At 42.9% G+C, this 14,672-nt stretch overlaps 1 protein-coding gene across 1 annotated transcript in view; it reads left to right on the plus strand.

Annotated features, from left to right (window-relative positions):
• PRKCI (protein kinase C iota) overlaps positions 1–14,672 on the plus strand; it is a 63,789-nt gene that overhangs the window by 46,862 nt on the left and 2,255 nt on the right. The window contains exons 13-17 of the mRNA XM_030216139.1: positions 901–988; positions 5,708–5,833; positions 6,313–6,392; positions 9,317–9,406; positions 11,329–11,444. Coding sequence (XP_030071999.1) covers positions 901–988; positions 5,708–5,833; positions 6,313–6,392; positions 9,317–9,406; positions 11,329–11,444 — 500 coding nt within the window. The remainder of the gene's footprint in view (positions 1–900; positions 989–5,707; positions 5,834–6,312; positions 6,393–9,316; positions 9,407–11,328; positions 11,445–14,672) is intronic.

The following is a 14,672-nucleotide window of genomic DNA, read 5'->3' on the forward strand; positions in this document are numbered from 1 at the left end:
CTTGGCTGCTATGTTACGATACAGAACAACTCGGTTGCACATTTTGGGTGCAGAAATCCAAAGGTGCATTAGATAAGAGGTGAGACAGTGATGTCATGAAGCAGGAAAAAGACCTACAGGTTAGACAAGGGATCCAGATGTTTGGGCAACAGGTATGCTAGACCAAACTGTCTTTGATTTAATTCAGAGTTCTGTGGGTACACATGAGAAAGCTGGGATGTTAGAGGGACCTAACAGTTCATTTGTATGCTTGTCTACACAAGACTGAAATGCCAAGGTGGAAGGTGGACAGTTCCAGAATAATATCTTGCAAATGGTCTTGCTCTGTGGTTGACAGCTGGGATGTATCTGTGGCGGTGTGGTGTGAATCTGGGCAGTCTTGATTTAAGTGGTTGGTCTTTTTCTGCCATCACTTACTATGTTTGATGTACATGGTGGTTATATATGTGTTAAAGCTGTAGTAGTTACTATATAATACTTATTGTGCTGCATTCGTGGACAGACTTTGTTTTAAGACCTGATCAAACAGTTTATATTTTGGAAACCTTTAACAGCAAAACTTGTATGCCTTCTTGAATTCAGTATTTATTGATGTCAGTGGGATCATGTGTACGCTTCTGGCAAGAACCTTGGTTTGAGTGGTTGTGTAGCAGATGACAAATGCTTTATACATTTCTCCATCCACATATTTGAAAAAGAAATCAGAATGGAAAAAGCAGTGGCTGAATTATTTAGACTGATGGACCTTGGTCTGACTTGGCTTGACTTATTAGAAAATAAAATGCTTTAAAGATTTTTGCTATGTGTAGCCCATGTCAGAAAAAACAAAACAAAACACAATAGCAAATAGCACATATGTGTTTTTGAATTTTTGTTAACCTTTTTTGTCTTTGCTCAAAGGAAGGCTTAAGGCCTGGGGACACAACCAGCACATTTTGTGGTACTCCCAACTACATTGCTCCTGAAATCTTGCGAGGAGAGGATTATGGTAATGAATTGCTTATATGTAAAATAGTACATTTTTATGCTACTTTTCAACAGCTGTGTTCTGTCTGGGATTTTGTTTTCACCAAATTTCCTTATGGGAGCTATAGATTTAAAGGGCGATTCTGTAAATTCTCACCTGGATTTACCTGCCCCTTGTGCAGGGAAAAATAGCACTTATGCGCTAACTTTTATAAGGGTATGCCTAAGTGGGAGGAGCCTGGGTGGGACATGGGCGTGTCTCCCATTGGGTTTAACTTATAGATTATTGTGTTGTGTGTGCTCTTGCTGCTTTATGTACCCGTATTTACACCAGGTCTATGGTTAGTATAATTGCAGGACCTGCAGGGAAGTAGAGGATAACAAAAAAGGCTTCCACATGGGAAGTATCCAGAATACAAGTCTTTCTTTATTAAGGCACCAACACACGACACGGGCCGTGTTTCGGCAGAGAAGCCCACCTGCTTCAGGGGTCAGATGTGACACTTAGGAACAGCCAAACTTGTTTGGTGCTTGATTTTGACAGCTCCACAGAGCTGAATGTCCGTGTTGTAGCCACTGAAGCAATAGAACGCATTGGCGCCAAAAGCATCATGACTAGGAAAGCTATCTCATTTAGTGTAACACTACAAATATCATCTCCGATTTGAATAAAGTCTGGTGAGTGAGATAAGGGAATTAGATGATTGAAAGGCAGATTGGACCAAAAGTCTGTTATGTTGATTTTGCCTCTTGATTTAATGGTGGGTACCTTGATAGCCACTTTAATGGTGTTAGAAACCTCTTTCCAATTGATTGTGAAAGTAAGTTTACTGTGGTCACAACATGGGCTGGGCAAGCACTTTGGATTTAAGATAAAGAAATGATCTGAATTTACATAGTAAATTCCGGTGGTTGGGAGGCGGGGCTGTTGGTTGGGAGGCGGGGATAGTGCTGGGCAGACTTATATGGTCTGTGCCCTGAAGAACACAGGTACAAATCAAAGTAGGGTATACACAAAATTAGCACATATGAGTTATCTTGTTGAGCAGACTGGATGGATCGTGCAGGTCTTTTTCTGCCGTCATCTACTACATTACTATGATTTGTACCTGTGTTCTTCAGGGCACTGACCATATAAGTCTGCCCAGCACTATCCCCGCCTCCCAACCACCAGCCCCGCCTCCCAACCACCGGCTCTGGCACAGACCGTATAAGTCTGCCCAGCACTATCCCCGCCTCCCAACCACCAGCCTCGCCTCCCACCACCAGCTCTGGCACAGACCGTATAAGTCTGCCCAGCACTATCCCCGCCTCCCAACCACCAGCCCCACCTCCCACCACCGGCACTTGCTATCTATGCTACCAGGCTGACCCTTATACAGTTTAATCAGTTTTTCTCATATACTACTAGATCAGGGGTTGGCAGTCCTTGAAGCCCTTCTGATCTTCCATAACTCACTCCTGATGAGTGGCAGTGTAAACCGTTTTAAAGCTTGCAGGAGGTAACTTTGTGTGTGAAGGGGGGGGGGTTGGATTTGAGGAAGGGCTCTTGACTACTCTTTGGGCATTCCACTCCCGCAGTCCTGGCATGAAAACACATCTAGGGGTCCTTTTACTAAGATGCGCTGAAAAATGGACAGCGGTAGTGTAGACATGTGTTTTAGGTGCTCTCAGAGTTATTTTTTAGCACACCTACAAAAAAATACCTTTTTTTTTTTTTTTGCCGAAAATGGACGTGTGATAAAATGAAAATTGCCATACGTCCATTTTGGGTCTGAGACCTTACTGCAAGCCATTGACCTAGCAGTACAGTCTCACACGGTAACCGGGCGGTAATGGTCTACGCGTGTCAGAAAATACAAATATATTTTTCAGGCGTGCACCAAAATTGAAGTTACCGCAAGAGCCATGTGGTAACCGGGCGGTAACTCTAATTTGGCACATGTTGGGTGCGCATAGGTGCCTTCATGGCTTAGTAAAAGGGCCCCCTAGTTTTTAGAGGTGAAACCCTATGGCACTTGTTCAAAAAAGGTTGTTGAACCATGCACTAGACCAGTGATGCCTGTGGACCTCACAGACTATAAATGTATTGGGTTTTTACTATAACCCTCATAAATATGCATGAGAGATTTGCATGTACTTAATGTCTACCCGAGTCTTTGCAAAACTTGTTTTAACATAGGACCACTGTTGTATCTCACAGAATTGTGTGTAAAGAATCTTGCACTTTGGTCAGATAGTAATTAAATCACCTCTCCTCCTACAACCACTTACCAGTTTCTTAGGAAATTCTTAAAATTCAAGTTCAAGAAAAAATTTAGTTAGAGGGTCCCTAGTTGTGTAGTTGAGTCATCTTTCTTGCTTGATGGAGGAAACGGACAAACAGCAAGAAAAAATGAACTTAATGTCTTACATACCACCTGCAAGCCCAAAAACTATTAAATCTCTGTACGTTTGGATACAGTAGGGATTTTTTTACCCCCCTGGGGATGGGGCTTACAGTCTGTTTGTACCTGAAGCAATAGAGGGTTAAGTGATCGAGCCAAGGAGTTGTAGTGGGATTTGAGCTAGGTTCCCCTGGTTCTGAGTCTTCTGTGCCAACTATTAGGCTAGTCCACTCCAGATCCATGTACCCACCCAGCACACTGAGAGTTGACAACTAACCTTTCATCAGAGTAAAGCACAATATTCAAGGTGCTTGAAAAGACAGTGATGCTTATAAGAAGCCAAAAGTGTATTCTGGATCCAATTACTTAAGCAAAAACAAAAATAAAAAAAAAAACCCAAAACCTCACAAAGAGACAATCCAAAATTTGAAAAAAGGAAAAAAAAAAAGTTATATTACTATAACATTTTTAGGGAAATACAAAGGCACTCTGCTAATCTGTACTGTGCACCCACACAACCTGTGAACAATAAAAAATTTTTTTTTAATTTGTACAGAAGAGCACCTGCATAATGCTAATAAAGAAAAAAAAAAGTATTTTTTAAAATTATTTCAGGAAAGGGGAGTCTACCAAAAATCTCTCTCAATTACTGTTTCAGGCTATAATTTAGAGAGGCTCAAAAAAAAAAAATCTGCCAAAATGATTGTTACACATTCACTAATTTCCCTTACTTTCAAACTATTGAAAAGACAGTCAGGGGTGCCCATATTAACAGCAGCAGTCTTTAAAGTCTGACTTTTCCCTGTGGTTCTAGCTGATTGGCAGCTAGAGCAGGATTGCTAAAAAAAAAATTGGCATTGCAATAGAATCAAAGATCCTTTTTCCACTGCTGGAAACAGGATGTTTAGCTTAAGGGATCTTGGTCTGACTTGGTATGGCTTTTCTTTTTTTTTTTTGTCTTTCCAACCCACCAGAAGTTAGAATCATACAAAAGTGATCAAGAATGTCTGGGGACAAAATAATTCTCTAGAAATTTAATAGAATTGGATGAAACTTGGCTTGGGGAGAAAACCCAGTGAAAAGACACATGGAGTTAAAAAAATAAAAAAAAAGGGCAGATCAGACAGGAGGGTTCCAGAGAAATAAGTCTCACCCCCCCCCCCCCCCCCCAAAAAAAAAATGGCCCAGTGCATTTCTATGGAAAAAAACAGATTTAACTTCTGTAGCTGAGAAATTTTTATCTATAGTGAAAGGTAACAGGAAATTCCTCCTTTCAAACTGTGCCTCTCCTGTTCTTTATCGCCTTGAACCCCTTCCTATCCCTCCCTCACTATGACACCCTAAAAACTACCATCTACAGCTACCCTCCATTCCACAAAACTAACCCCCCTCACCGATGAACAAAGCCACCCCCTTCTACTTTCCCTCACAATTCCACACGCCACATGCTTTCCTCACTTGTTAACATTCTTAACCAAATCCAAATGTATGAACCATATTCATTGTTCTAGACTGTCTTACACATCCAGAATGGTTTGGCATGTATGTTGTAACAACATTTTCAAGTTTAGTGGGATCAGTGGCATAAAGTAGAATTTAGGCATAGTGCAAAACCATACTGTATTGAAGATCTTTTGTTCTGAACTATGATTCAGACTGTAACACCATCTGCAGACTGAATTAGATTTTCATAAGTACATAAAGTACGTAAGTATTGCCATACTGGGAAAGACCAAAGGCAACAGTTGCCAATCCAGGTCACAAATACCTGGCAAGATCCCAAAAAAGTACAAAACATTATATACTGCTTATCCCAGAAATAGTGGATTTTTCTCACGTCCATTTAATAACGGTCTATGGACTTTTCTTTTAGGAAGCCGGCCAGACCCTTTTTAAACCCCGCTAAGCTAACCGCTTTTACCACATTCTCTGGCAACGAATTCCAGAGTTTAATTACACGTTGAGTGAAGAAAGATTTTCTCCGATTCTCCGAATTTACTACATTGTAGCTTCATTGCATGCCCCCTAGTCATAGTATTTTTGGAAAGTGTAAACAGTCGCTTCACATCTACCTGTTCAACTCCACTCATTATTTTATAGACCTTTATCATATCTCCCCTCAGCCGCCTTTTCTCCAAGCTGAAGAACCCTAGCTGCTTTAGCCTTTCCTCATAGGGAAGTCATCCCATCCCCTTTATCATTTTCGTCGCCCTTCTCTGCACCTTTTCTAATTCCACTATATCTTTTTTGAGATGCGGCGACCAGAATTGAACGCAGTATTTGAGGTGCGGTCGCACCATGGAGCGATACAAAGGCATTTCGTCTTCTTTGATTATGTTTGTTTTTCGGCACAGGTTTTAGTGTGGACTGGTGGGCACTGGGTGTTCTGATGTTTGAAATGATGGCTGGGAGGTCGCCGTTTGATATTGTCGGAAGCTCTGATAATCCCGATCAGAACACAGAGGATTACCTTTTCCAGGGTGAGACACTACAACTTTTCTGTTTATTTACTGTTACTAAAGGGCCCTTTTTACCAATCTGCGGCAAAAGGGAGCTGGCACTGGCGTCGGCATGTGTTTTATGCGTACACTGAGGCCCCTTTTTACCGCGGCTGGTAAAATGGAAGTCTCGCTTTTCTACAGGAAATGGCCAGGTGGCAAGTAAAGCACTTGTCGAGCGGCCATTTTGGGGGGAGAGAGCGCGGCACTGCCCAGTTACCGCCGGGTACACTCCGTCGCTACAAAAATAAATAACATTTTTGTATCACTGGAAATGACAGAGCGCTAGGGGTGGGAAGTACCGCCGGGCTGCTGCGGTAGCCTGGCGGTACTTCCGTTATAGCAAGCGGTAAAGCCTGCATTGGGCTTACTGCTGCTTAGTAAAAGGAGCCCAATGTTTGCTTTGCAGTAGTACCTTGAAAAAATATGGTTCTTAAATCTTTTTTTTTTTTGCTTCCTAGTTATTTTGGAAAAGCAAATCCGTATCCCAAGATCTCTCTCTGTTAAAGCTGCAAGTGTTTTAAAAAGTTTTCTTAACAAGGTAAGAGCGACATTCCATATTTATCACCACTTGTGTTCTATTAAGTGCTGGAAATTGTTGTAAAATTCTTGATTAGAAGAGAGTATTTTCTGTGTGTGTGTTCTGGCTGTTTCTCTGTAGCCTTCATTATACAAAAGATCTGTAGGCTTGCAGTGGAGCTGTATTTGGGCTGTAATCGTGTATGAGATGGAAGGCAATGGCAGCAAGACTGCTCAATCAAACTAAATATATTTTCCGTTTTCTAGATGGTTGGATTAGTTTTTCTGTATCTTGCAGATGAGGGAACTTGTCATAGCTTTAGTTTAATCCCAGAGAAACACAGATGGTTTACTTATTTTAGTGCTCATGTTTATAGAGCCAAGGAAGAAACATGGTTAAGAGCGAAAAATAATTTATACCTAGGTGAAACTAACAGCTGAAATTGATTTCTAGATAATAGTTGAAACCAACAAAGACTGAAACCCTCTGCTACTCAGCTGCTCCTGCTGTTCTGAAACTAAGAATGGAGTTTGCTGATCCTTATCAAAACTGCCTGCAGGCCTGATGCTGAGACATGTAATTTGTAAATAGCAAAAACAACTGAATGGGTTTAAAGCACAGGCTCTGTTTTAATAAAAGGTGTGTTCCTTTTCTTCCAAACATACTTTAAAAAATGTTCTTAATTAAAAAAACCCCAAAAGATTAAAGGACTAGTGAAGCACAAAGACATTCATTTTTGGAAAGGAGATTTTTGAGATCCTAATTGTAGATAGAAAACTGGGCTGACATGATATAAGGTGCTTTTTCTTGGGGGGTGGGGGTCAGCATTATGCTTATGCTTCTTTTGGTCCAGAATCCAACACCATGAGACTTCATCCACAGGAATTTGTCACTATTACTTTACCCAGGGCTTTTTTTGAGAAGGTTCTTAGTACCTGCACCTTTTCCATTGTTTGCTAAAATTGACCCATGGACCTCAAGTTTTAACGAAAGAGCTCAGGCTCTACACACCAATTCTGCCTTGCCATAGTTTCTGTGACTGGTTGCAGAGGGCCAGGCTGTTGTGGGTTGGGTCCCTCAGTGATCACCCCACTCCTGAAGGGTGGCCTAGCATTTGAGTACAGTTACCTTTTTTTGCTAGAAAAAATGCACAGACTTTACCTCTCTTCCAGCCATCATAATCACCTAGATCTTTTTTGGCCAGCAAGGTGGGCTGTATCTGTACCATGATGTTTAACTGCAGATTCCGAGCTCTTCAAATTGTGGAAAGACTGAAGTACACCCAGTGAGGAAAAAGGTGCCCATGATTCCCCACATGCACCAGATCTTCCAGTGGAATCCTGCAATCAAGAGTCTTAAATCCAACCACTAATAAATGTTGCTGTTGCATGATTTCTCTCCCCTAACCCCCCCCCCCCCCCCCCCCCGAAACTGTGAATGGCAAGATGTCATTGGGATGGCTCTGTTTTATATTTTATTTTGTTATGAGTGCCAGTGGAGCTCTGCACCAGCATCCAGCCCTATTGCTTCAAAGTGAGCATCTGCTGCTTGATGGAGAAATGTGGGGAAAAAAGAAAATGGGAAAGTGATCAATTTACCATAATACATTTCAATTACAAAATTATTTTTATATCATGTTCTGGGGCACAGTGGGGTAGAGGAGGAAACTTCTTTTATGCTTGTGCCTCATTTTCATTTTTTATTTTCTTGCACAGCAGCAAGGCTAAAGAAATGGCACAGCACAATGTGCCTGTCCTGCTGAGTATCAAACAAAAGCTGCAGCACCTCAGCAGGTTCAAAAAATATGAATTTATTTCCTGTTTGTTCTCACTAGACCTGAAATATTGGTAATTTGAGAAAGTCTTCGCTGCGCTTTGCATATTTTTACTGCTTGATTAAGACTATAAACTTGTCAACCACTAATATTTTACCAGTTCCAACCCAGTCAATTTGTTATTGATAGGAACTGCTTGTCCTGCTATTGATTTCCATGTGAAATAGCTGACGTCCCATTGAACCAGGGGTTTTGTTTAAGTCCACATTCTGTTTCTCATCTTGCTTTTTTTTTTTTTTCTGCATTTGAGCCTCCCGTCAGGGATTTTGCCTATCCAGAACCTGTGGCTTCTAGCTGTTTATTTTTTTTTACAAAATCTTGATTTCCCCTCTACCTGACTTAAGCCATGGTAGCATCAAGACAAAATTAATTGGTATGTAAATTAGCGGCTTGGGGCTGACCCTTGCACACTGCAGCACAGGAATCCAGTGGCTAGTCTGCACAACATGCCATGGAGCAGCTTCGCTCAAGGAGAGAAGGAAAATGTTTGCCACTATTCTGTCATCTGCCAGCCCCAAAGTGGCAGTGAGGTGTCCCTCTGGTTCATAGGCTATCAAGGATTCCCAAGGAAGGGTCTTCCACATATGCTCTTTGAAGAGGAGATTACTCAAGGGTGAGAGGAATGGTGGGGAAATCCAGACATTTTAATTGCTAGTGTTTTATTTAAATATTTCAAACTTGTGAGCGTACAGTTGAATTTCAGTTGAAATTCGGTAGTGGGAGGCGGGGCTGGAGGTTGGGAGGCGGGGATAGTGCGGGGCAGACTTATATGGTCTGTGCCAGAGCCAGTGGTGGGAGGCGGGACTGGAGGTTGGGAGGCAGGGATAGCGCTGGGCAGACTTATACGGTCTATGCCAGAGCCGGTGGGTGGGAGGCGGGGATAGTGCTGGGCAGACTTATACGGTCTGTGCCCTGAAGAGCACAGGTACAAATCAAAGTAGGGTATACACAAAAGTAGCACACATGAGTTGTCTTGTTGGGCAGACTGGATGGACCGTGCAGGTCTTTTTCTGCCGTCATCTACTATGTTACTATTTAGATATATGCTATCCTGTTCCTGGTTCAGACAGCTCTCAAAGAAGGATTTATTTTTCCCCCTCTCCTTGTTCAGGATCCAAAGGACCGTCTAGGTTGTCATCCCCAGACTGGATTTGCTGACATTCAGGGACATCCGTTCTTCCGGAATGTTGACTGGGACATGGTATGGAAACCAATTGTTAGAATTTTCTGGTGACCTGACTGTGCCTGTTTTATTGATAAAAGAAGGTCTCCCTAGTTCTGCAAATGTAGCCTTTTCATATCAGTTAAATTCACTGTTTTAAACTGATGGGGCTTGTTTAGTGCTGTAGATTTGATGGATTTAGAGAACTGTGTTTCATGGCAGCTATTATATTAACTTATGTTCATATTATACTTATATACCACTTTCCTCTTTAAAACAAAACAAAAAAACCCAGTTTACATTACACAAGTTACATTATGCAATCCAATATATTCTATTTAAATCTCAATAAAATACATCAGGGTTCTCAACTATCCTCAGGACACATCTAGGCAGTCAGGTTTTCAGCATACCCACAATATATATGAGAGAGTGCATTCAGATTTATCTCATGCATATTCATTTTGAATATTCTGACAAGTGATGGGCTGGTGCGTCCCGAGGACTGGATTGGGAATCCCTGAAATAGACTAATACAGAGAACACACAGGTCACTATCCACCTTTTGCCACCCTATTCACTGTCTTTTAAAGGTACTTGGGTTTTGGGTTGTTTTTTTTTTTTGTTTGTTTTTTTTTACTGTTTGTGCACACTCCCTTTTTCCCCCCACTGGTAGAAGATTCCATCAGTCATGCAGCGGGAAGAGGGGCAGTTCCTAAGATTAGAGTCTGAAAACTCAAAACCTGTTGTGAAAATTTCAGTAGCAGGAAAAAAAATCCCTTATTAATAAGTCAAATATAGACCTACCTTCTTAGGATCAATTATGGAATCTCACACCTAACCTGAGGGAGTACTGGTCTGTTGCCATAGTAGCGCTCTAGAATGTTAAGTAGTAGTAGTAGTAGTAGTCCCCTAATCGGCATAAGATAGTAGAGGTCTTTAGCTGGTTGAGGCGGGTTAGAAATTGTTTTTCATATCAGTGTTGTACAGTTTAACTCGGGGGTGGGGGTAGCCTGCCATTGAATTTTATACGGTCCATGAAACCATAGAAAGTATATGCAGAAAACGTCATTAATCAGTTTTGGCTGTTTTAATTAATTTTATTTAAATACTCTTATTTCACAAATATTTTCAGAATTGCCACTCTAGCAGTTTGTTTCCATTGGCTTTTAGTTAAATTTTTGCTCTATGTATCACAGAAGGTCTATGGAGCTCTGTGTGTTTCCGGTTCTGACATCATGTAATGTGGCTCGCTAGGGATAGTACTGAAATTCAAGCAGCCTCCTCTGTGTATAAAGGTTGGCCACCCTGGCTTAACTGGACTAACTTCTTTGATAGTAATAGAGTTGCATGTCATTTAAGGAGGTCTTCTGACTGGTGAAGCCTGATTGGATCACTAAAAATTCATTTTGGTTTCAAAAGACAGTGGACAATCTAATTGACTTCAGTTACCTTGAGGTGATTCAGGTTGGCCTTCTGAAAGGCTTCCAGGCCATCCCACCTGATGTGTAGGTACTGCTAAGAGAAAATTCAGGAAATTCTGCTTTGACAAACTCATATAGCCGGCTTATGCACCGCAGTCTAGAAGCACTGACAGAATCTGAACATTGCCTATGCCAGATCCTAAACTGTTCTGTACTACTTCATTTATAATCTTACCTTTGCCCGTGTTCGAACCTTGTAACACTTCCAATACAGTTTTATATCCTCTGTTACGCTTCCAATATAATCTTAACTGTAAGCCACATTGAACCTACACTAGTTGGAAAATGTGGGGTACAAATGCTGAAATACATAGATACATACATAAATCAAGGGTTGGGTGAGTTTCAGAGTACAGTGCTTAAGAGCATATTCCTGGGATTGTGGTGATTCTTCTGGTTTGGGTTTTGTCTCCTATTTGGTAATGCCCTTTAATTTATTGCTATATCATTGAATATTTTCTTTTTCTTTATTTTTAGATGGAGCAAAAGCAAGTGGTCCCTCCCTTTAAACCGAATATATGTGGAGAATTTGGTTTGGATAATTTTGATGTCCAGTTCACCAATGAGCCTGTTCAGCTCACTCCAGATGATGAGTAAGTGGCAAATTCTTCTTTTTGAACGATTTTTAAACATGGTTGTGGTTTATTCTTAATATACTGCCCTTTTTGTGTATTTACAAATCAGTTACAAAGTGAAACCATTAAAGGAAAAGAATGCCAGATCATAGAAGGAAAGAAGATAGGGCAGAGTCTGAGAAACCTAATCCTAAACACCCACCCCCTTTTTACAGGAGCAAATTAAAGAGTGTTAATTGTTGAAATGCTCCTTTGTCCTATATAATAATTCCCACTTTCTAATGTGCCTGGGACCGTGCCTCCCTCAGAGGTGGTCTGCTAGGCAGGCACGCACTGACGTCAGTGACAGCTGATTCCAAAGCAAGAGGAGGAGTGTTTCCCTACTCCTCCACCTGCCTGGGAATCAGCTGTCAGTGCGCCGCTCCCTGCCACTTCGGAGCAAGTGGCAGGGAGCGGGGCAACACAGACCCCCCCCCTCGCCGCATCACCAACCCGCCCCACCCCACCTGACGAGCATGTCCCCTCACACACCTCCATCCGATTTCAACACCACCCCCCGCGTTACAGCCCCCTGTACCCCCCTTCCACGACACTGTCGACCCCCCCCCCTTCCCGCCGAAAACCATCCCCCGCCGCCCTCCAGTACCTGTGCTGACGGGGGACCCCAACCCCCGTCAGCCGAAGTCCTGTGCTGGCCTTCGTGGCGTTGCTTCTTCAATGATCTTCTGTTCAAGTTCCTCTGCATGCGTCTAGAACCCCAGAATAAAGAACAAAAAAACAGAAAAGATTATTGAAGTCGGTGTATAAATTTATGCAGACTAATTTCATTCTGGAGTGTTCCTTCAGTGAGCCAAGGATCCTATCTTGGCCTCCTATAATAAAGGAAAAATTTAGCTGAAATTAATATGTAATCTATACAGGACTGTGTTGAATGAGCCCAGGAAAGATGTGTGAAGTCTCTATTCCCTAGGGCAGTAGTTGCCAAACTTTCTCAGGTCACGGCACCCACAGCAAACAAATCGGTGGCATGCTTCAGCCACTGACGCCTGTATTCCCACGCATGCCCTCTTTCTATCCCCCCTTCCATCCAGCCTCTGCCTTCCCTCTTTCCCCACTTCCATCTGCTCTCCTTCTCTCCCTTCCTTCCAGCCTAAGCCCCATCTTTGTTTCACCCCCCAATCCAGCATTCGCCTCCTCTCTAGTCCTCCTTCCCCCACACACCAGCAGCAGCAAAGCAAGCTACAGCCACCGCATGGCAGGACTGTTCATTCATGCGGCTGCCAGCTGTGCCCCGGATCAAGAAGTGACATCCGAGGTGGCAGGACCATCAGCAGCGTGTATGGAAAGTCTAGTCCCGTGGTGGTCACAGCTTGTTTTGCTGCTGCTGCTCATCTAAAGAAACAGCAATAGCGGCTTGGGTGGTGATAGGAGGGAGGTGGGAAAAATATTCCGTGCCACTGTGCACAGTTTGGGAACTGCTGCCCTAGGATGTAGTAGGCTCCAAGGGCCCTGTTTACTAAGCCACGCTGTAGGCACGCAAACTTAGTATGTGCTAAAAATTAGCGCGTGCTAATGATAGACACCCATAGGAATAGAATGGGTGTCTCTATCTTTAGTACGGGCTAAAATGTTTGTGTACCTACAGTGCTGCTTAGTAAACAGGGCCCTAAGTATCTACTAATCCTAAAAGCTCACACAACATGGGGATCCCTTTGGTGTAGTCCAGTGATTCCCAAATCTGGTCCTGGAGTCACCCCAGCTAGTCGGGTTTTCGGGATGCAGATTCTGAAAATCTGACTGGCTGGGGTGCTTCCAGGACCAGGTTTGCGAGCTACTGGTATAGTCTATATCCAGACTAGATGGAGAGTGTAACTTTATTCCAGGGGGAATTCTGTGCAAAAAAAATTAAAAATTCTGCAAATTTCTGAACACTTCATTGGTAATTTTCTTATTCAGATCACCCCCTAGGCATGAAATACCCACCACCACCTCAGCCACACCACTTTCCCATGTACCTTCCTACAGACCTCCACCCCATTCCCATGGCATACACATACTCCATCCACCTTTTCCATCCCCCTCCCTGCACACACACACCAGCCCTTTTATCCAGCCCCTCCCCCACATGCCTAATCCTTGTTTTTTATACAACCCCTCACTCCATCTTTATTCCAGCCCCTCCTCCATGCCTCATCTACTATTTTTATAGCCCCTCCCTCCCTGCACTGTCACCAGCTTCAGCTCAGTACAAGGAGGAGCTGCCCAGCAGCATGTTGGGCTGCTTCCTGTTTCTGTGCCATCCTGGGCCCAATTGTTTATTTGAGTTGTGCAGGCCTCCATAGAGCCATGTGGCAGGAACCACCTTGGGACCAAGCCAACAGAGGAGCAGGAAGCTCCCAATGTGCTGAAGCCAATGAGTGTGCAGGGAGGGAGGCAGCCAGAAAGCAGACTGCACAGAATTTTGTGTGGGGAAAGTCAGAATTCTGCGCAAGATGGGAAATTCTGTGCAAATATATTTATTCACCATTCTTGATATACCGGAAGATTGCTGGTAAAGGCAGCTATATAGTTTACAACATCAGACTAAGATAGCAAGAGTGAAAAGGAAGGAAACAAAGTAAGGATGGATTATGAGGTGGGAGAATTGAAGGTTTTAGAGAAGAGATGAGTTTTAAGGAAAGATTTGAATTTGAGAAGAGAACGCTCCAATCTGCGTTGTACAGGGAGAGAATTCCAGAGGGAGGGACCAAGGTAACCGAAGGAGGTCTCATGGGCAATATCCAGATTGTGTGTGTGTGGGGGGGGTGGGGGGGACGACTGTGTTGAGAGAAGAGTCAAGAGATTTGAGGAGGAAGAGCGGAGAGTGCATGTCAGTACATAGGGAATCGGAAGATTAAGTAGGCAGAGGCAGAAGGAGAGCAGCCTTTAAAGACAAACTAAAGGATCTTTAAACTGAAAGCGAGCTGAAACAGGAAACCAGTGTTCAGCATGGAGAAGGGGAGTTACATGATTGAAACGTGCAGGATGCAGATGCCTAACAGTGGTAGATTGAACAAGTTGTAACGGAAGGCCAGCCTAGAGAGAGTTGCAATAATCCAACTAGAGGACACTAGAGCAAGGAGAAGGGTGTTCAGTAGAGATGTTGAGAGCAGAGGACAGAGTGAATGTGTACAATGCATAGTGAAGAGTCGAGCGAATGACTGAATCAATTTGTGGCTTGAATGAAAGCTTAGAGTCAGCACATAG

Source organism: Microcaecilia unicolor, chromosome 10 (genome assembly GCF_901765095.1).
Source record: "Microcaecilia unicolor chromosome 10, aMicUni1.1, whole genome shotgun sequence".
In the NCBI taxonomy this organism is placed as follows: Eukaryota; Metazoa; Chordata; class Amphibia; order Gymnophiona; family Siphonopidae; genus Microcaecilia; species Microcaecilia unicolor.